This window comes from Symphalangus syndactylus, chromosome 15 (genome assembly GCF_028878055.3).
Source record: "Symphalangus syndactylus isolate Jambi chromosome 15, NHGRI_mSymSyn1-v2.1_pri, whole genome shotgun sequence".
In the NCBI taxonomy this organism is placed as follows: domain Eukaryota; kingdom Metazoa; phylum Chordata; class Mammalia; order Primates; family Hylobatidae; genus Symphalangus; species Symphalangus syndactylus.
In genome coordinates this window covers 6,459,623-6,484,198 of record NC_072437.2, presented here as the reverse complement: position 1 = coordinate 6,484,198, position 24,576 = coordinate 6,459,623, and the positions used below count along the sequence as shown (strand labels likewise).

Below are 24,576 nucleotides of genomic sequence, written 5' to 3'. Positions count from 1 at the left end.
GCGGGGGTGTCTGCATCCTGCGGGGCCCTCACAGGCATGGGGTCCTGGTGTGGGGAGGCCCAGCCTCTATGAGGTGATCATCCTAAGGGACGTAGTGACAGCCCCGTCCCCCTCCAGTGAATGCTCAGCTGGGGAGGAGGCGTGGAAATCCTGACTTCCTTGCTTGGATCTTGGTGTCTGTGGTTTCCAGGACAGAAACAGGCAGCCTGAGCACTGGGGCCCCCACGAGGTGGTGCTGTTGGCCAGAGAGGAAAGAAGGGCAAGGTTGTCCCTGCGGGCCGGGCTGGAGCTGGGCGGGGCCTTTGCTTGTGTGCCCTATGTCCCTTCCTGGACTGCGTGTGGATGGAACTGCTCTGGCCTTGGCTCTGCCCGGCCACACGGTGCCAGCACCACTCCCCACCCCCTGCCAGCAGCACTGCCCACTCGGGGGAGATCCTGGCTGGGTTTCCAGACCTCGAGACTGAAAGGCATAGACCTGCCCAGCCAGGCCCAGGCCCCAGCGCCTGCCCCAAGGCTGCACTTGCTCCCCGCCCCCGATGCCCCGTTCCCCAAGCCTCCTCCAGGCCCCAGCGCCTGCCCCAAGGCTGCACTCACTCCCTTGCTCCTCCTCCAGGCCCCACTGTAGTCACTCACAGGCATCGCCAGGCCATGGCGCTGCAGCCCTCCCATTTCAAAGCGGCCGTCTTTTGCGAAACTCCACGTAGAGATGTGCTGAACTCGACTGTCTATGACGCCCAGAGGGAACGGGCTCCAAGAGGCTGGGGACTGGTGGCACTTGCTGCTCTGTGTTCAGCACTCCGGACAGGGCCTGGCAGGGGCCAGCAGGGATCCCTGGACGGCTTGGAGGCCGCTTGGGATTGAATGAAGCTAAGAAGGTAAAAAGCCACAGTGCAACGCGACCCCACTCTTGTAAGACAATCTATGCCTCTCTCTGTATATGGCACCATCTGTATGCACAGGGATTGAATACATGTTCCCACGTGTGGGCATCTAAACCCAGACAGAGAAAACCCTGGAAAGAACACGCGATCGCTCTGACAGCCCCCAAGGAACCAGAACGTTGAACTGACACTCGCCCTTTCCCACATCACCTGCAGTGAAAACACACAGGACACTTGGCAGGGGTGGGGGTGACACGGCAGGGAAGAGGCGGCCGGCGGCACGGACACAGGTGTTTGGGGCCCAGCAGGGACACACCCAGGGTGCAGCTGGCGTGGCTGGAGGAACTGCGCCGGCTCAGGGTCTGTGCTGCTGTGTGGCGGCCGCTCCGCCTGCTCAGGGCTGGGCTCCAAGGGGGCCACCTCGGAGGCACAGAAGCCACGTGGGGCTGGGCCATCTCCCCCAGCCTGGGAGGGCTCTGACAGCCTCACTCACTTACTGGAGTCTGCACAGGTCAGGTGCCAGTGGGGACCGACGATAAAACTAAGGCAGGCTGGGCCTGGGGCAACAGAGGCCACCACCCCAGGACCACTGGCGGGCCCTAGAAAGCCCAGGAGGCATCTGTGCCCCGTGGGACTGAAGGCCAAAGGCAGCGTCCTTCTAGGGGGAGTCTGGGCTTCCACCCCTCCCTGGATGTCACCACAGCCGATTTGCTGAGCTCAGGGCTGTGCATCTACAGGGGGTTCCTGCCCTGGGCCCCTGCCTGGTCCACTCCATCAACCCTAGCGCCGCTGCCCAAATCTCTCAGCCCAACGGGCCGGGCAGCAGCAGGAACACGCCCGTGCTGGGTGGGGCGGCTGGGCAGAGGCAGCCCCTGGTCTCAGCAGCATCAACCACGTGGCAGGAGCTGCTCTCCGGCTCTGCGGCATGTACACTTGTTTCCTCAGGGATGTCTCCTGCTCCCCACAGTCTCCAAAGCCCAGCTTCGTCCCCTCCACTAAGACGGGGCTTGGCCTCACCGCTGACCATCCTGGATGCTGACTGCCGCTGCCAGGACTCTCTGAACTCAGGGCCCACTGAGCCCTTCCCCAGATCCCTGGCCTGGCACGAGGCAGCCCCATTCTTTGGGTGTGTGGCTGCTGAGTGCCCTGAACAGCTCGCTCGGGACCTGCCAGCTTCTCTGATGGGAGTTGGGGCCCAAGCCAGGTGGCCACTCACATCCCACAGGGCATGTGCCTGTGCCACGGGAGTCTCCCTGTGGGTAGGAAGGTGTGAGCTGGGCCTGGCCGCCCTGGAGTGCCCAGAATCAAGGCTCGGAGGAGCAGCACATGGAACTTTACCCCCCCGTGGCAACAATCACCTCTCCGGGGTCCCAGGAGTCAGCCCTTCCCACCCAGCACTGGCCCTGATCAGCTCTTCCCCCGGACGCTGTGACCCCCACCCCACCAGACAGTGAAGGAGGAACAGAATTACCCTGGGTTTGAGGAAATCAGCTCAGAGCCCAACAGAAGGCAAAGGCGCGTCCAACTCTGGAAGGCTCATATTCTAACAGCTAAGCCACCGCCAAGCTCCTGCGTCTGCAGAGCCGTGGGACCTCCCTGTCCTAGAGGTGGCTGCCGCCAACACACCCAGAGTGAGGCCAGCCACACGCGGCGACAGGACGAATGCACGGGTGGACGGGCTCACGCCGATGCTTGCTCTGTGGGGGAGGGTGCTGGGAGCCACTCGGCAGAGCTGACGCCTCCTGCCCCACCAAGGGGACAAACCAACCATATTTCCAGAAGCTTCTCTGGGTGCCTTTCTGGTTGGCACAGAGGCCACAACTGAGTCACGCCCAACTGCCCAGCAGCCAGGATGGCAGCGGCCCTCGCCTCACGGTGGGACAGGCGGTGGCTGTCTGGCTTCTTCAGCCCCGTGATGCCACGTGGAGGCTTCGCTTTACCGGTTGGGCCTCAGGGCCGCACCCACCCAGGACAGCCGGTTCGGGGCCCATTTCCGGTTGTCTGGGAAAGGGTGACTGGGGCCGATGGGCACTTATCTTTTGTGATGTCTTTCAGTCAAGGGTGGGTGCTGGCTTTGGGGGGTCCCCTTTCTCTCTTCGGCCTGGATAGTGCCCCACTTTGATCAGAGCGAACTACCCAGGGGGACAAGCTCTGCACAGCATGCGGCTCCCTGAAAAGGGCCCCTCCCTCCCTGGCTGAGTGATGGGCAGAGCTCACCCTCCGTGAGCCTCTGCGTTATCATCTGCACCACAGGGACGGCCCCCGTGTGTCTCCACGGGAATAGACAGTGCACACAGCATCTCTGCCTGTGGCCTCTGACTGCCTTAGAGACACCCGGATCAGAGATGCTGCAGGTCACCTGCCCGTGCCCTCCTGTGCACGTGTGTGGTATGTGCAAGCTTGCATGTGCTGTGTACATGAGAATATGCACGTGTGCGTGTCTGAACGCGAGAGCTCTGGGTGGGTTCTGGTGAAACTCGTCTTACAGGCATGTCCTGGAGCCCCCATACCCCTAGGAAGACGCCCTCTCCTCCTCTGAGTGGGGGGCATGTGGCTTCCCTCCAGGGACAGATCCTAGTGCCAGCACCACAGTCACTGTTGCTCTCGAAGTCACAGACGGGGCTCAGCTGCGTTCACCGTGCTCCTGTCTCCTGCGGGCACTCTGGCGACACAGCAGACGCTCCATCCCTGCCCTGCACCTCTCACCCCTGCTTGGTAGGGGTGCTTCCAGGAGCTGCAGCTCACACGAGGCCCACAGAGGACTGAGCCTCCCCTGCTGTGCCCCAGGGGCCTCTGTCCCCACCCAACAAGCCACTGAGCAAGAGGCCAGGGCAGGAAGGGGCTGGAGCCCTCCAGCTGGTGGAGAGGAGGAATATCTGGTGGAGAGGAGGTGCATCTTCCCGTGCTTGTTTATTGTGTTTGTTTAAGGTCACATCATCACTCACCCAGTGGGCAGTGGGTTTCAGGCATGGCTCACACCTGGTATGGTCATCGGTGCCCCGGCATTGCTCAGGGCTGGCGGGATCTTTAGCCCAAAGGTGCAGTCTGTGCGCTGGCTCCTTCCAGGCCTGGCCAGTCCCACAAGAAGAAAACAGAAACCTCAGTGCCTGGCGGAGAAGGCTCTTGGGCGGCAAGTAGGTGGCCCGACCACCCTCCATCCCGCCTCCTGTGCCCCCAGCCCCTCCGCACCCCGCCTCCTTCCTCTTCTTCGCCAAGCTCTGAGCACCCTCTCTGGGGCGCTAGGCGCGGCGCTCTCCTTCACCCTCTTCCTGGTGGAGTACGGGATGCAGCACACCCAGCTGGTCTGTATCCTGCAGGCCGAGAGGAGGGCAGGTGGGTGAGAAAGGGTCCTGGTCCACACTGTGGCCACAGGCACCCCGAGAGCAGCACCCCCAACCTGAAGCGCACTGGGGGTTCCCCTGCACTCTCATGTACCCCCTTTCATCAAGCACACTGGGGGGTCTCCCCTCCACTCTGCCTGCACCCCCTTTCATCAAGCGCACTGGGGGGTTTCCCCTGCACCTCTGCATGCACCCCCTTTCATCAAGCACACTGGGGGGTCTCCCCTCCACTCTGCCTGCACCCCCTTTCATCAAGCGCACTGGGGGATCTCCCCTGCACTCTGATGCACCCCATTTCATCAAGCTCACTGGGGGATCTCCCCTGCACCTCCGCATGCACCCCCTTTCATCAAGTGCACTGGGGGTCTCCCCTGCACTCTGATGCACCCCCTTTCGTCAAGCCCTAGGGGCTGTGGTGAGTGGCGGATGAGAAGCCCAGTTTGCTGGTTTCTGTTTGAGCCCTGACTGGCAGGACGTGCGGGTCTCCAGAAGGATGCCTGAAGACAAAACAGCAAAGAGCACATGGGCCCTGCCTCCTTCCCCGCCTGCAGCCACTATGTTCTTAAAAGATCAGTGACCTGGGTCCGTGCCTTTTCCTGCACACGACGTCCGCCGCGGTTCGTGATTACGCCTCTGTAATCTACAGCCAAACATGCCCTCGCACTCACACCTTGATGTGATTCTGCATGCGCCCAGCCCCTGCCGCCTGTCCAGGAACCGTGAACAGAAACACGGCGTGGGGCAACAGACAGACGGCTCGCGGGCGACAGCCTCAGTGCACAGTACTCACTAAGACTTCCACGTAAAACAAACTCTTGAAAAGCTTGATTTTTCTTCCTTAATTGGCAATCATGGTGCCCATGAAGGGACTTCTAGCGGACTGCCCAGGGACACTGCAGGGACCTGGCACCTTGGCCCCAGCACAGGCCCTTGGGCCTCTCTGGCCCCTGCATAGCTGCACGTGGTGGGGTCTCTCCTGGGTCCTCCCGGGACTCTCCTGGGGTCTCTCTGGGGTCTCTCCCGGGTCCTCCTGGGTCCTCTCCTGGGGCTGTGCTAGGGCTCAGACCTCCTGCTTGGCTGACAGCCTTGAGTTTTGGAGACTTTTCATTTGTTAAGGAGAAAAATTCTCCTAGTTGAAAGATACTAGGGGCCAGGTGCTGTGACTCATGCTTGTAATCCCAGCACTTGGAAGGTTGAGGCAGGTGGATCACTTGAGCTCAGGAGTTAAAGACCAGCCTGGCCAACATAGGGAGATCCCCACCTCTACTAAAATAAAAAATTAGCTGGGCGTGGTGGCACTTGTGATCCCAGCTACTTGGAAGGCTGAGGCAGGAGAATCACTTGAGCCCAGGGGGTGGAGGTTGCAGTGAGCTGGGAACACACCACTACACTCCAGCCTGGGTGACGGAGTGAGACTCTGTTTCAAAAAAGAAAAAGAAAAGATTCTAGGAAGAAATGGATGTGTGAGGCTGATTGGGTAGAACGTGTGAGGCTGTCTGATTGGGTAGAATGTGTGAGGTTGTTTGATTGGGTAGAATGTGTGAGGCTGTCTGACTGGCTAGGATGTGTGAGGCTGTCTGATTGGCTAGGATGTGTGAGGCTGTCTGATTGGCTAGGATGTGTAAGGCTGTCTGGCCAGGTTGAGCAGGTGTTTCCCCTTTTAATCTGACCCCCAATGGGAAATGAATCATTGCAAAGTGAAACAACAGGCACTGGACAACCAACCTCCAGTCAGTGCCCAGCAGGCGTGTGACACATGGAGCCCTTCTAGATGGGAGGGGTTCATGAAAGGAGATTTAATGCAGAAATGGTCAAAAATGGTGTTCTCAAACATTAAGGTATACCAAGCTTTCTAAGGCTGTCACTGGCCCATTCTTTTGCTTATTTTAAACCAATGAGCAAATTATATCAAGGAAAATTTGGAGCTCAAATGGCAATCTGCAATGATAGAGTTAACATGTGGACTTGTCCAAGTTCTCTCTCTTTTTATCCTGAAGTAAAATGACTGGCTATTTTAAAAAGTAGTGTAGGACAAAGTAGAAAGTCCAAGCATGTCAGAATGGTCTGTAAAAGTCATGATAAGGTTTATGAAAAGATAATTTATGAAAAGAATTCTGTGTGTAAGTTGGCTGTGATTAAAAGGGAATTATTTATATGTCTTTCTAAAGATTGAGCTTTGGGCCAGGCACGGTGGCTCATGCCTGTAATCCCAGCAATTTGGGAGGCCAAGGTGGGCAGATCACAAGGTCAGGAGATCGAGACCATCCTGGCTAACACGGTGAAACCTTGTCTCTACTAAAAATACAAAAAAAAAATTAGCCGGACGTGGTGGTGGGCGCCCGTAGTCTCAGCTACTTGGGAGCTGAGGCAGGAGAATGGCATGAACCTGGGAGGTGGAGCTTGCAGTGAGCTGAGATCGTGCCACTGCACTCCAGCCTGGGCGACAGAGCAAGACTCTGTCTCAAAAAAAAAAAAATATTGAGGTTTGATATTAAATATACATTAACACAAAACTAAAGATTGGTCCCCTATGTCACCACAAAGTTTCCTTAAAGTACTGGTTTTCTCTTAATGAAATTGCAAGAGGTTTTGATTTTTAACTCTGAAACCATTTCTTTTGAAACTGCTCAGATCTACATCTCAGAAACTCAGCTTCTGCTGTCCCTTTTCACGTGTGGTTTGCAGGTCGTGTGTGGCTGCCTCAGCTCTTTCTCCCCTTAAGAAGGCCTGGGATAACAACTTTCTCCTTCAAACTTTTTGTCAAGTCCTGCAACTTTTTCCTCCAGTTCTAACTCTGCTGTTTAAGCAACGTTTTCCTTAAGTGCAGCTTCAATTTATACACTTGGCTTTTCTTGCTATGTCTGAATGGTTCAACATAATCAGGAAACTTCTCATGCTGTTACCAAGAGCTCTGTGTTCCCCAGCTCAAGGCCCTAGTTCCCTTGTTTACTGTGCTCTGTCATCAAGTGCACACCCACAGCCCTGGAGACCCTCTTCCTGCATCAGGCGAGGTTCCATCAGATCTGACTTCCAGGTTACCTGCATGGGCTTCCCTCAAGGAGAGGCAATCACACTGCGGGCTTTTCTGTACCTTTTGGTAACTGGCTTAAAAAACAAATATTTTATATTTTATCAAGATAATTTCTGCATTATCTTTATTAGATTTTGATTACTTAAGACAACTGAGCTTTAAAAGGGTTATGGTTTTTACAGCAATGTAACTTCCTGAATTGCCTGTGAGGTCTTTTGATAATCACTCTGGTTAAATGAGTGACTATTATTTTTAAATGTTCTGTAATTCTGTTTTGATTGTTTTGAAACTTTTGACATCTTTTGCAGGTTTCCACAGAATCAAAATCCTACATAAAGTCTTTTCAGATTAAACAATTACATTTGGTAAAACTGTATGGGTAGCATCATCAAATGATAAATGATACTAAATCTTCTTTCAGTTATAATTGTGAGCATGTTATTGATATAAATGTTCTAAAAATTACATACATTTATATTGATATAATATCAGTCATAATTTTGATAATGTCCAATTGTAAATTATATTTGTATGGGCATGTTATCTGTGTGAATATTCTAAAGATTATGTAAAATGTATAGAAGCTGGGCAGTCCTGATGTGACACGGTCAGTCATGATTTTGGTTGTTTTCTTACAATGTTATGTGTAATAGGAATAACTATTTTCCTGTTGGTTAGAAGCTTTCATCAAATTTTAACCACGGCTGTTCTAAGGTTTTGCATCTGTAGTCATTGTTCTGAATTATTCTCTAAAAACATTTATAATCAGCTCTAGTCCAAAACTGCTTTTTGTGGAAAGGACTCTAATAAATATGGGTAGAAAAAGGTGGGAAATATTAAGAGCACAATTAACGACATAATATACAAAAGTGGTTCCAGTTTTCTTGACTGGTTATCCAGTTTTTTTCCAATCTGTAGTTACTGTGATGCTGTGAAGTGTGCAGTGCTCTGTGTAATCTGTGGCTACTCTGGAATTATTAAGTGTGCAGAGATATGCGTGATCTGTGGCTCCTCTGATGCTATGAAGTGTGCAGAGCTCGGCATGACCTGTGGCTCCTCTGATGCTGTTAACTGTGCAGTGCTCTCTGTGATCTGTGGCTCCTCTGGAACTATGAAGTGTGCAGAGTTCTGCGTGACCTGTGCCTCCTCTGATGCTATTAACTGTGCAGTGCTCTCTGTGATCTGTGGCTACTCTGGAACTATGAAGTGTGCAGAGCTGTGCGTGACCTGTGCCTCCTCTGATGCTATTAACTGTGCAGTGCTCTCTGTGATCTGTGGCTACTCTGGAACTATGAAGTGTGCAGAGCTGTGCGTGACCTGTGCCTCCTCTGATGCTATTAACTGTGCAGTGCTCTCCATGATCTGTGGCTACTCTGGAACTATGAAGTGTGCAGAGCTGTGCGTGACCTGTGGCTCCTCTGATGCTATTAACTGTGCAGTGCTCTCTGTGATCTGTGGCTACTCTGATGCTATGAAATGTGCAGAGCTCGGCATGACCTGTGGCTCCTCTGATGCTGTTAACTGTGCAGTGCTCTGCGTGATCTGTGGTTTCCCTGTAACAGTCCTGGGGATGAATTGTGTTGGGCAGGTACAGGAAAAGGCAACACTAGGAAAAAGAAAATCCAGATCATGCTAATTAAAAAAGAGGTGGAGGCTGGGCGCGGTGGCTCACGCCTGTAATCCCAGCACTTTGGGAGGCTGAGGCAGGCGGATCATGAGGTCAAGAGATCGAGACCATCCTGGCTAACACGGTGAAACCCTGGCTCTACTAAAAATACAAAAAAAATTAGCCAGGCATGGTGGCTGGCGCCTGTGGTCCCAGCTACTTGGGAGGCTGAGGCAGGAGAATGGTGTGAACCTGGGAGGCGCAGCTTGCAGTGAGCCAAGATGGCGCCACTGCACTCCAGCCTGGGCGACAGAGCGAGACTCTGTAAAACAAAAAAAGAGATGGAGTCTGCCAAAGCATTTTCCAGTGAACATGCAAGTGTGCACGTGAGCTGACGCCCATTCATTACAGCCACGGCTGAGGACTCTCGGCCTTCCTGGGCAGGAGCCTTCCCAGTATTGGGAAATCAGTGTTGGGTCTTGTAAATGCAACTGGATGGTGATCCAAAGGGGGAATTTGTGAGATGAGGTAGCAAACCTAAGAAGCCACGTCTGCTCATTTCTGCTGGCAGCTCTCCCCACTGCATGCCACCAGCAGCCCCACTGGGCAGGTTTTCTGGGACAGCTGAGTCAAGAGGGATGGGGGCTGAGACCAGGAGATTTGGACCCAGGATTGTTCAGCTTGGGGCAGAAAACAGCCACCGAGCTGTGTGCCGAGTGCCAAATCCATCACCAGGAAACGATGAGAAAAACAGAGCTGTAGCTGGAAAATACCTGCCCATTTTAAGCCCAGACTTAGGAGTCAAAACAACCCCAATGTCCTAGTGAAAGCCAGTGTGACCTGGTTACTGTAGGAGTCAAAAGAGGCAGAGACTCTGCTGAGCTGGGGCAGAGTGCAATGTTCTCAAGGACTTTCTCCCCTGGAGACATAAAAATCTGACAGCAGGTAGCGCAGGTAGGGCTGTCATCATCACAGCAGCAATCCGTCAGCAAAGCCAGACCAGTGGGGGGCTGAGGGCTGCAGCTCTCAAAGCTGGCCCTGGGCAAGGACGCTGCCTGGCAGGCACAGCTGCAGCCCCTGTCCTCATTCACGGCCCCTGTCCTCAGCCTCACCCCTGTCCTCAGCATCAGCCCCTGTTCTCAGCCTCACCCCTGTCCTCAGCCTCGCCCCTGTCCTCAGCCTCGCCCCTGTTCTCAGCCTCACCCCTGTCCTCAGCCTCACCCCTGTCCTCAGCCTCACCCCTGTCCTCAGCCTCGCCCCTGTCCTCAGCCTCGCCCCTGTCCTCAGCCTCACCCCTGTCCTCAGCATCAGCCCCTGTCCTCAGCCTCACCCCTGTCCTCAGCATCAGCCCCTGTCCTCAGCCTCACCCCTGTCCTCAGCCTCGCCCCTGTCCTCAGCCTCGCCCCTGTCCTCAGCCTCACCCCTGTCCTCAGCCTCACCCCTGTCCTCAGCCTCACCCCTGTCCTCAGCCTCGCCCCTGTCCTCAGTCACGGCCCCTGTCCTCAGCCTCACCCCTGTCCTCAGCCTCGCCCCTGTCCTCAGCCTCGCCCCTGTCCTCAGCCTCACCCCTGTCCTCAGCCTCACCCCTGTCCTCAGCCTCACCCCTGTCCTCAGTCACGGCCCCTGTCCTCAGCCTCGCCCCTGTCCTCAGCCTCACCCCTGTCCTCAGCCTCGCCCCTGTCCTCAGCCTCACCCCTGTCCTCAGCCTCACCCCTGTCCTCAGCCTCGCCCCTGTCCTCAGCCTCGCCCCTGTCCTCAGCCTCACCCCTGTCCTCAGCCTCGCCCCTGTCCTCAGTCACGGCCCCTGTCCTCAGCCTCACCCCTGTCCTCAGCCTCACCCCTGTCCTCAGCCTCACCCCTGTCCTCAGCCTCGCCCCTGTCCTCAGCCTCACCCCTGTCCTCAGCCTCACCCCTGTCCTCAGTCACGGCCCCTGTCCTCAGCCTCACCCCTGTCCTCAGCCTCGCCCCTGTCCTCAGCCTCACCCCTGTCCTCAGCCTCGCCCCTGTCCTCAGCCTCGCCCCTGTCCTCAGCCTCACCCCTGTCCTCAGTCAAGGCCCCTGTCCTCAGCCTCGGCTGCAGCCCTTGTCCTCGGTGTCGAAAGTCAGGTGCTCCCATGTGCTTTTAAGAGGTGGAAGCTGGGGTGATTTTTAAACATTTCTCTCTGTTGTGCTATTCTACACTATTCCCGTTATTTTAAATGACTGGTTAAAATGTTAATGTAACTGTTGTTTGTTTGAGATGGAGTTTCGCTCTTGTCACCCAGGCTGGAGTGCAGTGGTGCTATATCGGTTCACTGCAACCTCCGCCTCCTGGGTTCAAGCAATTCTCCTGCCTCAGCCTCCCGAGTAGCTGGAACTACAGGCACCCGCCACCATGCCCAGCTAATTTTTTGTATTTTGGTAGACACAGGGTTTCACCATGTTGGCCAGGATGGTCTCCATCTCCTGACCTCATGATCTGCCCACCTCAACCTCCCAAAGTGCTGGGATTACAGGCTGAAAGAAGGTTTAGTATCGTGTGACTATTTTATAAAGCCAATAGAACAATTCATCCTTTAAAAAAATCTGTAATAAATCAAAATACTGATAAACTGTTAATTCTGAATGGTAGGCATTTGGACAATTGCTTTTTGTATTTTTGTGTGTTGTTTAAAATAAAACACTATAGATCCATGGGCCCCTTCAATGGGCCAGTGTCTCCCCTCCCCACACCCGTCTTCAGGGCTGAGGGCTGAGGGGCCTCAGGGAGTCTTGGGGCTTCCCTGGACCTACACAGCATCCAGCCTGGGGACACGGGTCATCTCTTCGGGGGCTGCCGAGCCACGGCCCCAGGGCCCAAGGCTTGTTGTGAGAGGAGCCTGCTTGGCTGTGACGCCAGCTGTGTATGCACAGCTTCCCACCATCTGCAGGACCCAAGTCTGCAGCTAAAACCTCAACAGGAGAAGCTAGTACCATGCACTTATCACCTCTCCCCCTCCTTCCTCCCTCCTCTCCCTCCTCCTCCCCCCTCTCATCAGGTCCTTTTCCTGGCTGGCAGGTAGGAGATACGGCCTGGTTATGGGGTGAGGTGGGGCATCGTGAAGCTCCGATGTCCTGTTGCCTGCCCTCAGCCCCTCAGGCTCGGTAGATGCTGAGCCTTGGCAGCGCCCAGGGAGAAGGGGGGACCACCTGGGCTCGGCTCTGCCCACCAAACACAAGGCATGGTGGGCACACCAGAAATCGTGGTGGGGGGAAAGTCCTCCTGCCTCCACCTAGTGTGAGCCCACAAGCATCACTCACGCGTCTTCTGACAGATCTCCCACGTCCATCTGGGACGGCTTCTCTTCCTTCTTGGCATCGGTGACCACCTGTGGGGAGTGGAGACGTTTAAGGGATGGGAGGTGTCAGCCACGGGCACTGAGGCATAGCCTCAGCTATAGCCATAGCTGGAGGATCAGGCCAGGGCACAGGGGCTGCCTGGGCCTGGATGACCTCCCATCAGACAGGGCTCTCTACTGACTGGACACTTCCAGTTAGGGGAATCTGACCAAGGAACTGCACCCTTGATGTGGCCTGGTTCCTGGACTGAAGACCCAGTCTGGCCTGTCAGCCCAACCGTGCCACTGGCTGGCCCTCCTTGAGTCCTTAGAACTCATGTGCCCCAAGGATAGCCTTGTTGGGGGTTAACAACCAGCTCTCTCTGTGGCTCTGAGGGCAAAAGGGAGAGAAGGTGCAGTCTGGAAAATAACTGACCCCCAGGAAGGAGCTTAAACTTGCCAAGAAGGAACTTCAAGAAACTTCCAGAATGATGACTGTTCACTACAGCAAAGACACGGAGGAATACACCCCAGATATTAGCGTTGGAAGGGCCCAGACAGGTCATTAAGTCAGCCTCTTCTTTTTACAGATAAGGATGATGATTATGGTGGTGATAATGTTGATGGTGATGATGATGGTGATGATGATGATGATAATGGTGGTGATGATGATGGTGATTATACTGGTGATGGTGGTGATAATGATGTGATGATGATGGTGATAATGATGGTGATGATGATGGTGATGATGATAGTGATTATAATGGTGATGATGGTGATGATGGTGATGATGGTGATGGTGATGGTGATTATAATGGTGGTGATGGTGGTGAAGGTGATGATGGTGATAATGGTGATGGTGACAATGATTATGATGGTGGTGATGATGGTCATGATAGTGATGGTGATGATGATGATGGTGATGTGATAATGATGGTGATGATGATGGTGATTATAATGTTGGTGATGATGGTCATGATGATGGTGATAGTGGTGATGGTGATGATGGTGAAGGTGATGATGGTGATAATGGCGATGGTGATGGTGATGATGATTATGATGGTGATGATGATGGTGACAATGGTGATGGTGATGGTGATGGTGATAATGGTGGTGATCACGGTGAAGGTGATGATGGTAATAATGGTGATGGTGACAATGATGGTGATTATATTGGTGATGATGGTGACAGTGATAGTGGTGATGATGATGATGGTGATGATGATAGTGATTATAATGGTGATGATGGTGATGATGGTGATGATGGTGATGGTGATGATGATGGTGATGATGGTGATGATGATGGTGATTATAATGGTGGTGATGGTGGTGAAGGTGATGATGGTGATAATGGTGATGGTGACAATGATTATGATGGTGGTGATGATGGTCATGATAGTGATGGTGATGATGATGATGGTGATGTGATAATGATGGTGATGATGATGGTGATTATAATGTTGGTGATGATGGTCATGATGATGGTGATAGTGGTGATGGTGATGATGGTGAAGGTGATGATGGTGATAATGGCGATGGTGATGGTGATGATGATTATGATGGTGATGATGATGGTGACAATGGTGATGGTGATGATGATGGTGACAATGGTGATGGTGATGGTGATGGTGATAATGGTGGTGATCACGGTGAAGGTGATGATGGTAATAATGGTGATGGTGACAATGATGGTGATTATATTGGTGATGATGGTGACAGTGATAGTGGTGATGATGATGATGGTGATGATGATGGTGATTATAATGGTGGTGATGATGGTGAAGGTGATGATGGTAATAATGGTGATGGTAATAGTGACGATGATGGTGATTATAATGTTGATGATGGTGATAGTGATAGTGGTGATGGTGACAGTGATGATGATGGTGGTGATGATGGTCATGATAGTGATGGTGATGATGATGCTGGTGATGGGAATGATGGTGGTGATGTGATAATGATGGTGATGATGGTGATTATAATGTTGGTGATGATGGTCATGATGATGGTGATAATGGTGATGGTGATGATGGTGATTCTAATGGTGGTGATGATGGTGATAGTGATAGTGGTGATGGTGATGGTGATGATGGTCATGATAGTGATGTTGATGACGATGATGCTGATGAGAATGATGGTGGTGATGTGATAATGATGGTGACATTAATGATGATGGTGATAATGATGTTTATGGGGATGATGCTGGTGGTGATGATGATGATGGTTGTGATATAATGATGGTGGTGATAGTGATGATAATAATGGTGGTGATGATGATGATGATACCCCATACTGAAGCTTTCCTGGGTGTGAGGCACTGCTCTGAGAGCTTTCCCAAACAACCCTGGAATGCAGGTACTAATATGATTCCTGCTTTATGGAGGAGACAACTGAGGCACAGGGAAGTATGATGAGTTGTTTTGAGCATTTACTGACAGAACCACACATCTACCAAAGCCCAGTCTCTGAACTTCCAGGCCTGTGCCCTTTTCACCACCCAACGTGATCCCACAAGACGTTCTGAGGACCCATGGGCACCTTGAAGGTTAACCCAGGCCCCAGAGTCTCTGATAGTGCTGAAGTGTGTGTGAGTTGGACTGTGGGAGGGTAAGGAAGAGGCTAGACCAATCCTCAACACCAGGGAGCTGGCCCCAGGTCTCTGCCTCCCCGTCCAACACACGGCTATTGTGGGGCAAGTTCCCAGAAAAGCCTCCCAGGCTGGCCCTGCCAGGCAGCACAGGCGCTTTCCTGGTGGCTTTGGCTCTGCTTGTCTTGGGGGTTTCCATTTTTACCTCCTCAGCATGGTCTCCCAGGTCAATCTCCACAAACACAGATGCTTTCTGCGAATGGAAACCAGAGAGGTGTGGATGGCAGGCTTGGGTGAGCTGGAGAGGAGCGTTGATTCCCTGGGAGGAACAGTGGCTCCTGGCTCTTGGGGCAGCCGGGGCAGACCCTGGTGATGACCATCAGGCCCCCAGATCCTGGCAATGCTGAACGAGGACTCCTGGGACGCTGGGCAGAGCGGATGGCAGTATGGACTGTGAGGTGTCCATGGCCAGCTCTGGCAGTAGAGATGGAGGAGGGATATGGCTTTCTCATCCTCCCATCAGGGCCCTGAGACCCCAGAGGGTCTCCTCCAACCTACCCTCTGAAAACTGGGGCCTCCAGGAGATGGGGCAATGCCCAGATCTTGGGGAGCCTGGCTGCTCCCACCCCAGCCCCGCTCAACAAGGCAGCACTCCTGCCCCCACAGCCTGCCTGTGGGCCACACTCTGCACCAAGGAGCAAGAGACTCCCCCGGGATGCGAATGGCTTCAGTGGCTCAGGGTTTTGCTGTCCCAAGGCCTCTAACTGGGCACCGGGGCCAGCCCAGAATGTGTGTCTGATAGGAGCACTTGAGTCAACTCCAGGGGCAGTGTTTGGGGGCGGGTGAAGGACTTTCCAAGAGCCCTGGAATGAAACCGAGGCCTGCCTGGCAAGCAGCATGTGCAGCTGTGTTACCGTCCCCACCACACAGTTTGGAGGCAGAACAAAAGCTACTTTCCTTCACACGGTGCCATGTGAGAACCCCCACAGTACGACATGTCCCTGGACAACACATCAAGCCTGGGGCTCTGGGTTTTTTCTGGGCCAAGGTCAAGCTGAGGGCACCTCCTCTTAGGGCCTCATACACCTTTAGTGATTGCACGTTTGGCAAGCAGGGGTCAGGCTGCCCTGGGATCGGGCAGTCTCAGAGCTTGGCCCCAAGCCTCTCTAGGGTAGCAGGGGCCCAGTCCAGCTTCACAGCCTGGCACCTGCTGAGCTGACCCCCAGGCCACCGTCCTGGGCAGGTCCAGGCTCCAGCAGAACTGCCTGGACAGGCCTCCCTTCTAGCTTCTATTACTAAAGGGAAAAGCTCTTGCCTCTTTTTCCTGAAGGTCATTTAGCTTTATGGACTCTGCCTCCTGTTCCTGTAAGACCAAAGAGGTTAAGTGAAGGCCGGGCTCCAAGGCAAGAGGAAAAAATGCACCGCTCCTCAGTGTGGCCCAACCTTGGCCTCCTGCGCCTCCGTTCGCGTGCTCGCCTCTGAGTCGCTCTTCTCCCTCTCTGGGTCTCGTTTTCCACTCTCATGACCCAGCTTCCCAAGGGTGCCAACGCTTTCCTTCTTGTCTTGTGCTAGGTTTTCCTGACTGTGGGAGGAGCAGGGAAAGTGGTTTGGAAGAGGTGTCATGGCAGACAGCTGCAGGCAGCTCCTGGTCTCCTCTGGGGCTGTCTCCCTGGGCTCGAGGCTGGTGCCCCTGGGGTCTGGTGGGTGCCTGTGAGGGGCCCTGACCCAGCACAGAGTTCTGGCTCTGAAGGGCCCTCCAGCCTGGCCCTCCTGGCTCCCTCTGCTGGCCCATCTTGGCTGGAAAACTTACCCTGTACTGCCAGGGTCTGGACTGGGATTACAGCCAACCTGGGCTTATTTCGGAAAGCAGGGTCTAACCTTGCTCAAAGAACCAAAATCTGATGAGAAGATGCAGCCACCGTGTGGCAGATCCACAGCTCACTCCATGAAGATATCAAATGGGCCGTGCCGGCCAGCAGGCTGAGGGGTCCGTGGCTGGCCCTGCTGTTACTCACACCAACCTGGTGACCCCTTCTGTGGTCTGCTGTGGTGTGTGGCCAGGGGCAAGAGGAATGCAACAGGCAGTGAGGATGACAGGGGCTCTGCCACCATATGCAATGGCGGTGACTTGGCCGAGGGTGTTGATTTGCCAATGGTGTTGACTTGGCCAAGGGTGTTGACTGACTTGGCCAACGTGAGCAGACACTTTCAGCTGTGCCACCCTAAAGGTGTGTGGTCTTCCCAGCTCAACTGCCCTCACCAAGGCCATCAGCTTCCCTGAGCTCTACAGAGTGGGAGGCTCCAAATGCTTCACACATCCTCTCTAACACATGAACACTTACTCTCACCAACTGATTGCACCTTTGGCCACTTTAGCGGCCGGATGCCTTCCTTGATCTCCACTCAACGGAAGCCATTTGTAAATAAGGGGGACTTGGCCCGTGCCTTGTCCATGGTGCTGGCAAGTCGACTTTGTTAGATCTGAGACAAATTTTTGAGGAATTCAATGACTTTTAAGTCTTCTTTGATGGCAGGAGGGTGAGTGGGTGGGAGAACCAGAGCTGGGTTAGAACGGGACACGAGGTGCAGGGAGGCAAGAACTCAGTGGTACGAAGTGGGGATGTGCCGTCCAGGGCCCCACGCCCCCTCCCTAAAGGGTCACTCGAGTTGTTTATATCTAAGGTGGGCCCAGCAGTCCACTAGTGAGATGACGCCTCCTTCCCCAGAGGGTGATGGGGTGTCTACTGAGAGGGATGCAGCTGTGACCCTCAGGCCAGGGCTCGAGTCCTGAGGACACCAACCTGCTACAGGTGGGCCCTGTTCCCACATTGAATTCCTCTCAAAATAAGAAGGATTTCCCAGCCCTCCCATCCAGGCCCTGGGCGGGGTCTTCTCAGGACCCAGGGCTCCCTCCGTCCCCTTCTAAGTGTCTACCTTGATGCCCGGGTGCCACCCCCACACCCCACCCTCTCCTGTGTCCGCCTCACTTTTCCCAGCTCCACCTTCACCCAGGCCAGTGCCAGACAGGCTGCTTACCAGCTAGCATCTTCCGTGTTACTGCTTGGGTCTTTCCCTTGATCTTCGGACTCTGGGGAGGAAGGACAGAGCTGTCAGCACCATCACACTGCAGCTACCGGAGCTCAGGACCTGCCCCGAGCTACCCACAGCCACCCACGGCAGAGCTGAGCGCTCAGCCATGGCTATGGCTAACCTGAGTTTCTCCCCGACCCGTGCCCATGCCCGGCCCCTCCTGTATTTGCTATCGCCACTTTCCACAGCCTGGTGCCAGGGCCTTGAGCCTGGCTCAGCCCCAGCAGCTCAGCCCACACCCGGGCTCCACCTTCTACCTGCAGGACTCAGGGTGAGGCATGGCCAGCGGCCTTACAGTAAACGCACGAGGCTCTGGGACCTCTTGAAATTCCTCTTTGTCCCGCACAGCTGGCTGGAGGTAGCTGAGCAGGAGTGTGGGAGAAGCCCACAAGACCTGCCCATGCCGGCTACCACCCCCCATCCAGGCTTCCTCTCACGGACAGGTGGGACTTGAAACCCCACTTGGCTTGCCCAGGAAAATCCACCAACCCCAGGATCTCCGGGCTCCCCGAGAGGCATCGCGGGATGTTTCTAAGTCTTTTTTCAGGACCACTTTATGTCTCGTGAGGATCTTTGCCTTGACATGAGAGAGGACAGGGGCCCAGGAACATCAACTCGGGTGAGCGGTGTTCTGGTGCTCCCGGCAAGAACCCAGGCCTGGCTGTTGGCCACCGGCTTGCACCGAGCACACGCTGCTCCCTGGCACACTTGGCTAAAGGTGTTGACTGACTTGGCCAACGTGAAACATTCCATTCTAGTGAAACACTGAGTTCTCCGTTCCCAGGAGCTTGCAAACCAGCACAGTCTTGTGAGGAAGCCACGTGGCAGGGGATTCTCCAAACCCTAGGTGCTCAGCGGAGCCTCTGAGTGAGCGGATTCCAGATCCCATGGGGCCTCCAGCCGCGTCAGAGCTGGGAATGGTTGTAGACACCCTGGCTTCCTGCAGCTACTCCCTCTTCCCACAACACCTCCTTGGCCGGGGATTCAAATGCAACAGGGATGACTCCAAAGCTTTAAATGATGCTTGTGATGGAAGAGACCAGACCTCCTCCCAGAGCTCGGCAGAGTGACACAGGCCACTCCAGGCAGGTCACTCAGCTCGGCCCACAGGCCCAAGGGGCAGCTGGGGAACGGGGCTCTTCCAGGGAAATGAGACCAACGGCCGACCACGAGGGGCTGCCCCCAACAGAGAAGCCACAAGTGGGGCCCAGAGGTGGAACGCACAACCTTTGCGGAATCAACAGGCGTCCAGGGTGCATGTGGGCTCAAGGCAGGGCCTCAGTGGGTCTGGAACCCAGCGGATTCTCACTCTGCTCTTGCCGGCCTCTCTGCCCTCCGTGAGCGCCGGTCTCCTGTGCTCCCCGCATGGCCCGGGCCCAGACACACCCTCTGCCCCCACTGGCCCCCCCGTGAAGTCGGCCACCCCACGTCTCCTGCATCCCAGAGGCCTCCCTGTGATGTGGATGTGGCGTCTCACACCTGTGGGTGCACGTGGCACCGGGAATGTCATCGAGCCCACCAAGTCTGTGAGGGGTGAGGAGCTGAGTCCCCACAGAAACCAAGGCCAGTGGTCAGCAAGGCCCGGCCCTTCTCCTCGGGTCACAGGGCTGGAAGTGCCTTCTGCTCTTCTCCGGCAGAATCTCAGTTGCCTGGGGACAGCCACAAAGCTCCCGGGAGGATGCGCTCCTGGGCCGTGGTCTCGGACCTTGAGGGTGCGGGTGCCTAGGGGAGGCTGTGCAGGGTGGATGTCTTTGCCAGACGGGACAAACAGCCACATAGAAGCCCAGCCTCCCTGCTGTGGCTCCTCCCATCGTGCGGTTTTGGGCAAATCCAGCAGGTGTTGAGGGAAATGTCAGCCACGATGGGGCTCAATCCCCCCCCAATCCGACCCCGGCCTCTAACTCCACACTGCGGTGGCACCGGGTGGCATTATTCCAGACCCGCTCCCCGCCCGACCCCGGCCTCTAACTCCACACTACGGTGGCACCGGGCGGCATTATTCCAGACCCGCTCCCCGCCCGACCCCAGCCTCTAACTCCACACTGCGGTGGCACCGGGCGGCATTATTCCAGACCTGCTCCCTGCCCTGACTTAAATTCCCACTAAGCAGCCTGGGTGTAACTTATTCTTTTGAGAACTTTGCACATCTTGAGGGAACCCCACAGGGAGGGAGGTAGGGTGCAGCCTCCTAACTGCTCACGCCCCCCAAACAGCACATATTTGGATTTTTAAACTCAGAGAAGAACATATATTTTTACATCATTACCTCTTAAAATTGTCCCCAGGGCTTGAGCAAGCAAACCCCGAGTCCTACTGGGCTGTTTCACTTCCACGGCCCCGTGGACACCTTTGCGAAGGGGAGGCGGAGCTGCCGAGGCCGCAGGAGGGGAGGGGAGCACCAGCTTGCAGCTCTGTGTCAGCCCCTCAGCCCTGTGCTCTGGGCTGGTATTCAAGGTGTGAGGAGGTGACTCCAGCACCATTCCCAGGCCCACACCACCGTCCGTTCGGCACGCCTGGAAACATCTCCGAGTGGCGAGTGTGGACCGACACAGGGGCAGCCTACACGTTTCACGGTTTAGAAGCCGTCCGTGTCAAACACCAGCTACGCAGGTTCCTTGCTGGTGGGCTGGTGGACGAGGCCCGAGGCACCTGGCAGCGACCCAGGCCCTCCTCGCAAACGGGGCGCCTGGCCATGGTCCTCCCTTCAGGCATCGGCTGGCTTCGGAGGCCCATGAGGGTCCCGGGCCTGCCCTCCCCTCACCCCTCCCACCCTTGGCTGTGCCCGGCTGGAGCCCCGACAGCTCCGCCCCAGCAGCGCAAGGCCTTCCCGGCAGCCTTGGGTGGGTTACAGGTGTGGACCTGGAGTGGTCCCCACTTCCGCCCTTAGTGTTCTGAGCACAGGGCAGTGGGAGGCAGGAGGCCCGGCCGGGTCCCTGCTGCCTGTGGAAGGAAAATGAATCTTGGGCCCAAATCACTGAGCTAAGGGGAAGAGTCAGGGTGGGAATGTGTCAGGCAAACCTGCCTCCCATCCTCTTCCTAAATAAGAGCTGCAGAGATAAACGGCCACAGGCCTCCCTCATTCACCCACAAGGAAATTCCCTGTGAGCCTCAAGACCTCTGCCCTAAGCAGTTTTGTGGAGTTTCACGCTGGGAATGCAGACGGACAGCTGACCGTCACAGGTGCAGGACGGGGACAGAGATCACGGTCATCCCTCTGCTCACCTGAGACAAGTGTGTCCGACAGCTCCCTCCGGGCTGCTTATGAAAAGCTGCAGTCACTGAGCCAGACTAGGACACAAGTGACCCTCCCTCTAGCCCCCTCATGTGTAAATTGTGTGTTCGGTGAAAGGCTGATAGAGACCCAAAAGAATGCAGCCTTGTGTCTCCTCTACCTACGACCTGGAAGCCTCTCCTGCTTCGGGCTGTCCCTTTCCGGACAGAACTGACGTACCCCTCACAGGTACTGATTGATGCCCCACGTCCCCCTAAAATGTATGACACCAGGCTGTGCCCCGCCTTGGATACACGTCGTCGGACCTCCTGGGGCTGTTTCGGCGCGTCCCTAACCTTGGGAGGTGGACTTTCTAACTGGGCTGGGGCTGTCTCGGTTCGTCCCTAACCTTGGGAACTTTCTAGAACTTTCTAACTGGGCTGGGCTGTGACGCAGGTACTTTGGGTTCAGTGCCTTGTGGAGCAGCCACGCCGTCCACCCGCTCCCCGCAGCCCCACAGCCCCTACCCAGCTCCTTGCGAGGCTTCCTAGGGCGGCTGGGAGGGTCCCCCTTGGGCTGCAGGCCTCCCAGACTCCTGCTTCGCTGAAGTTCAGAGGCCTCACTGGCTGCCTTGAGGTGCCCAAGGGCCACTCCTGAGGGCAGGGCCCTGCGGCCGGGCCGGTGCCTCCTGTGTGTGGTCCCCGTGTCCTTCTCCATCTTCCAGCCCAGCCTCGGCCCAAGCACAAGGCTGCCACCCTCACACCCAGCTGTCCCACAGGGAGTAGTCAGGAGGTGCTGGGAGCGCCGTTACCATGGGTCTGCTGTGACATCACTGTAAGGTCAGAGGCCAAAGATCGGCTGGTCCCTCGCAGCACAGCACGGCTTTCCCGCAGGCCGGGGTTGGGGCGAGTTCTGCGTCTTCCCTTCTTCTTTCCTGCAGGCCAGGGTTGGGGCGGGTTCTGCGTTTTCACATCTCTGGTCTCTCCACCAGGGAGGGCGGGGAACTGGCACCAGGCCCTAACAGGGCTCCCTGCAGCACAGACACCGGTCTCCTCTTTGACGGGGTATTTGGGTCTTTCTCTCCCTAGCAGGGCAAATGGGACACAGATCAACTCAGGAAGACAAAGGCAGCCCCTGCAGGCAGTGGTGGGTGCAAATGCTGCCGGCCCAGCGCCTCTCCTCACCCACATGGCGCCAGGACGAAACCCTGCTGTGGCCGGGGCTCTGGGGAGGCCTTTCCGGGCCGACGGTGTGAGCTGCACAGGTCGGTGTGGGTTTGCTGGCACTCCCAGGCAGGCGGCTTCAACAGCGGGAGCTCATTCCCTCCGGTGCTGGGGGCAAGGTGTCTCGCAGCGCTGGTTCCCCGAGGCCTCTCTCCCTGGCGCAAAGATGACATATTCTGTGTCCTCACGTGGTCGTCCTGTGTGCTGCGTCCTTGTCACCCCTTCTCATAAGGACGCCGGTCACACTGGGTCAGGGCCACTCGTACAGCCTCGCTTTACCTTGACAATCTCTACAGCTCCACGCCCAAGTGCAGCCACACCCTGAGGTCCTGAGGGTCACGGGGTCACAGCTCCAGCATGAGGATTTGCTGGGACAGAGTTCAGCCTGTACTGAGCCAAAGAGAAAATCCCTGGCACGCCGTTTCCTCCAGCCTCCAGACCACGGTGGGTGGGGAGGCAACATTTTACCTCTCAGGGCTTTTTGGTTGGGCCTGATAATTAAAATCAGCAGATGAGCTGGAGAAAGGCATACGCACTCCAGCACGGTCTGTGTGGCCGGGAATGGCCTTTCCTTCCCGAAAGGGAGGTAACACTCCACGGGGAAGACACTCTCCAGAGCCAGAAAACAGCAGCGTTCTTATCCTTGTGGACGGCTGTTTCAGCTCAAAAACAACCCTTACAACAGTGCGGCTTATTTGGGCGGCCCCTTCTGCCCCTTCACGAGCACATTGTGAGCCGGCGCCCCCACCCCAGGACCCGCTTCCTGCGCCTGGGACTCCTCAGCCAGGGGGAAGCAGGTGACCCCCAGGCTGCAGGCTCCCCTCCTTCTGATCTCTTCTTTTGAAGAGCCCACAGCCCCTCAGCACCCAAGAGGCCTCAGCTCTCTGGGCAAGTGGTGGGTGCAGGGTGGGGGCCTTGGCCTCACACACGCTCTGGCACTGCCTGGCCTCCTGGGACGGTTCCTCAGAGGCACCTGCTCTGGATGCTCTGATGTTGGGAGCCCCGCGGATGCTGCCAGGATGGGAGAGGAGGCCGCTGTCTCTCTCCAATAAGTGCTGGGTCGTCTGGAGCAACAAGAGCAAATGGGCGTCACTGGGGTCTCCACAAAGCCACCTGCAGTCTCTGGGTGGGTGTATTAGACAGTTTTCATGCTGCTGATAAAGACATACCCAAGACTGGGTAATTTATAAAGAAGAAGAGGTTGAATGGATTCAGTTCCACATGGCTGGGGAGGCCCCACCATCATGGCGGAAGGTGAAAGGCACATCTTACATAGCAGCAGCAGGAGAGAATGAGACCGACTGAAAGGCGAAACCCTCGTAAAACTTTCACATCAGATCTCGTGGGACTTATTCACAACCACAACAACAGTATGGGGGAACCGCCCCATGATTCAATCAACCCCCACCGGGTCCCGCCCACCACACAGATTCAATCACCCCCACCGGGTCCCGCCTACCACACAGATTCAATCACCCCCCACCAGGTCCCACCCACCACACAGATTGAATCACCCCCCACCGGGTCCCACCCACCACACAGATTCAATCACCCCCCACCGGGTCCCACCCACCACACAGATTGAATCACCTCCCACCACACAGATTGAATCACCTCCCACTGGGTCTTGCCCACCACACAGATTCAATCACTTCCCACCGAGTCCCACCCACAACACAGATTCAATCACCTCCCACCACACAGATTCAATCACCTCCCACCACACAGATTCAATCACCTCCCACCACACAGATTCAATCACCTCCCACTGGGTCTTGCCTACCACACAGATTCAATCACTTCCCACCGAGTCCCGCCTACCACACAGATTCAATCACCTCCCACCAAGTCCCACCCACCACACATGGGAATTATGGGAGCTGCAATTGAAGATGAGGTTTGGGTGGGGACACAGCCAAACCGTATCAGTGGGAGACACAGAGGGGCTTCCGGCACCCATACACTCCCACCTCCCACTGCCCTGCAGGACCTGCCTGGCTGTTCCTGGAGGGGCTTCCATTCTCCACGTTCCCTGGGGCCTCGTCCTCCTTGCCCTTCTACTTCCTCTTGGAGGGGCTGACCTTGGCCCTCCTGGGCCTCTCCTGGGCTGACCCCAGCACAGCTGTGCCCAGAGTATGAACGGAGCCTCCTGGCTCCCAACACTGCCTGAAGCCCTGCTGGGAAGTGTGGCTCCAGGAGGACAGGCTGGCCTCCCGGGGAGGATGCCTCCACCTGCAAGGGTTTGTCCACCACCCACAGCCACTCCCGGACTGGGGCAGACCGCACACCTCAGCATGGACTGAGGAGGCC

At 55.8% G+C, this 24,576-nt stretch overlaps 1 protein-coding gene across 3 annotated transcripts; it reads right to left on the bottom strand.

Annotated features, from left to right (window-relative positions):
• Positions 1 to 553: 553 nt before the first annotated feature.
• Positions 554 to 23,652, bottom strand: C15H13orf46 (chromosome 15 C13orf46 homolog). Of its 3 annotated transcripts, XM_063618529.1 has the most exons (9): positions 22,546 to 23,652; positions 21,855 to 22,421; positions 17,779 to 17,830; positions 16,186 to 16,324; positions 16,058 to 16,105; positions 14,948 to 14,995; positions 12,139 to 12,206; positions 4,071 to 4,192; positions 634 to 3,949 (listed from the first exon to the last, which is right to left on the bottom strand). In XM_063618529.1, the coding sequence occupies exons 2-9, from the start codon at positions 22,231 to 22,233 to the stop codon at positions 3,909 to 3,911; spliced, it is 897 nt and encodes a 298-aa protein (XP_063474599.1). In that variant the 5' UTR covers positions 22,234 to 22,421; positions 22,546 to 23,652; the 3' UTR covers positions 634 to 3,908. The 3 variants fall into 3 exon arrangements, with proteins under 3 accessions (XP_063474600.1, XP_063474599.1, XP_055100463.1); XM_063618530.1 differs by having other exon boundaries at positions 554 to 3,949; positions 21,855 to 23,652; XM_055244488.2 differs by lacking the exons at positions 21,855 to 22,421; positions 22,546 to 23,652 and adding an exon at positions 21,571 to 21,847.
• Positions 23,653 to 24,576: the final 924 nt, after the last annotated feature.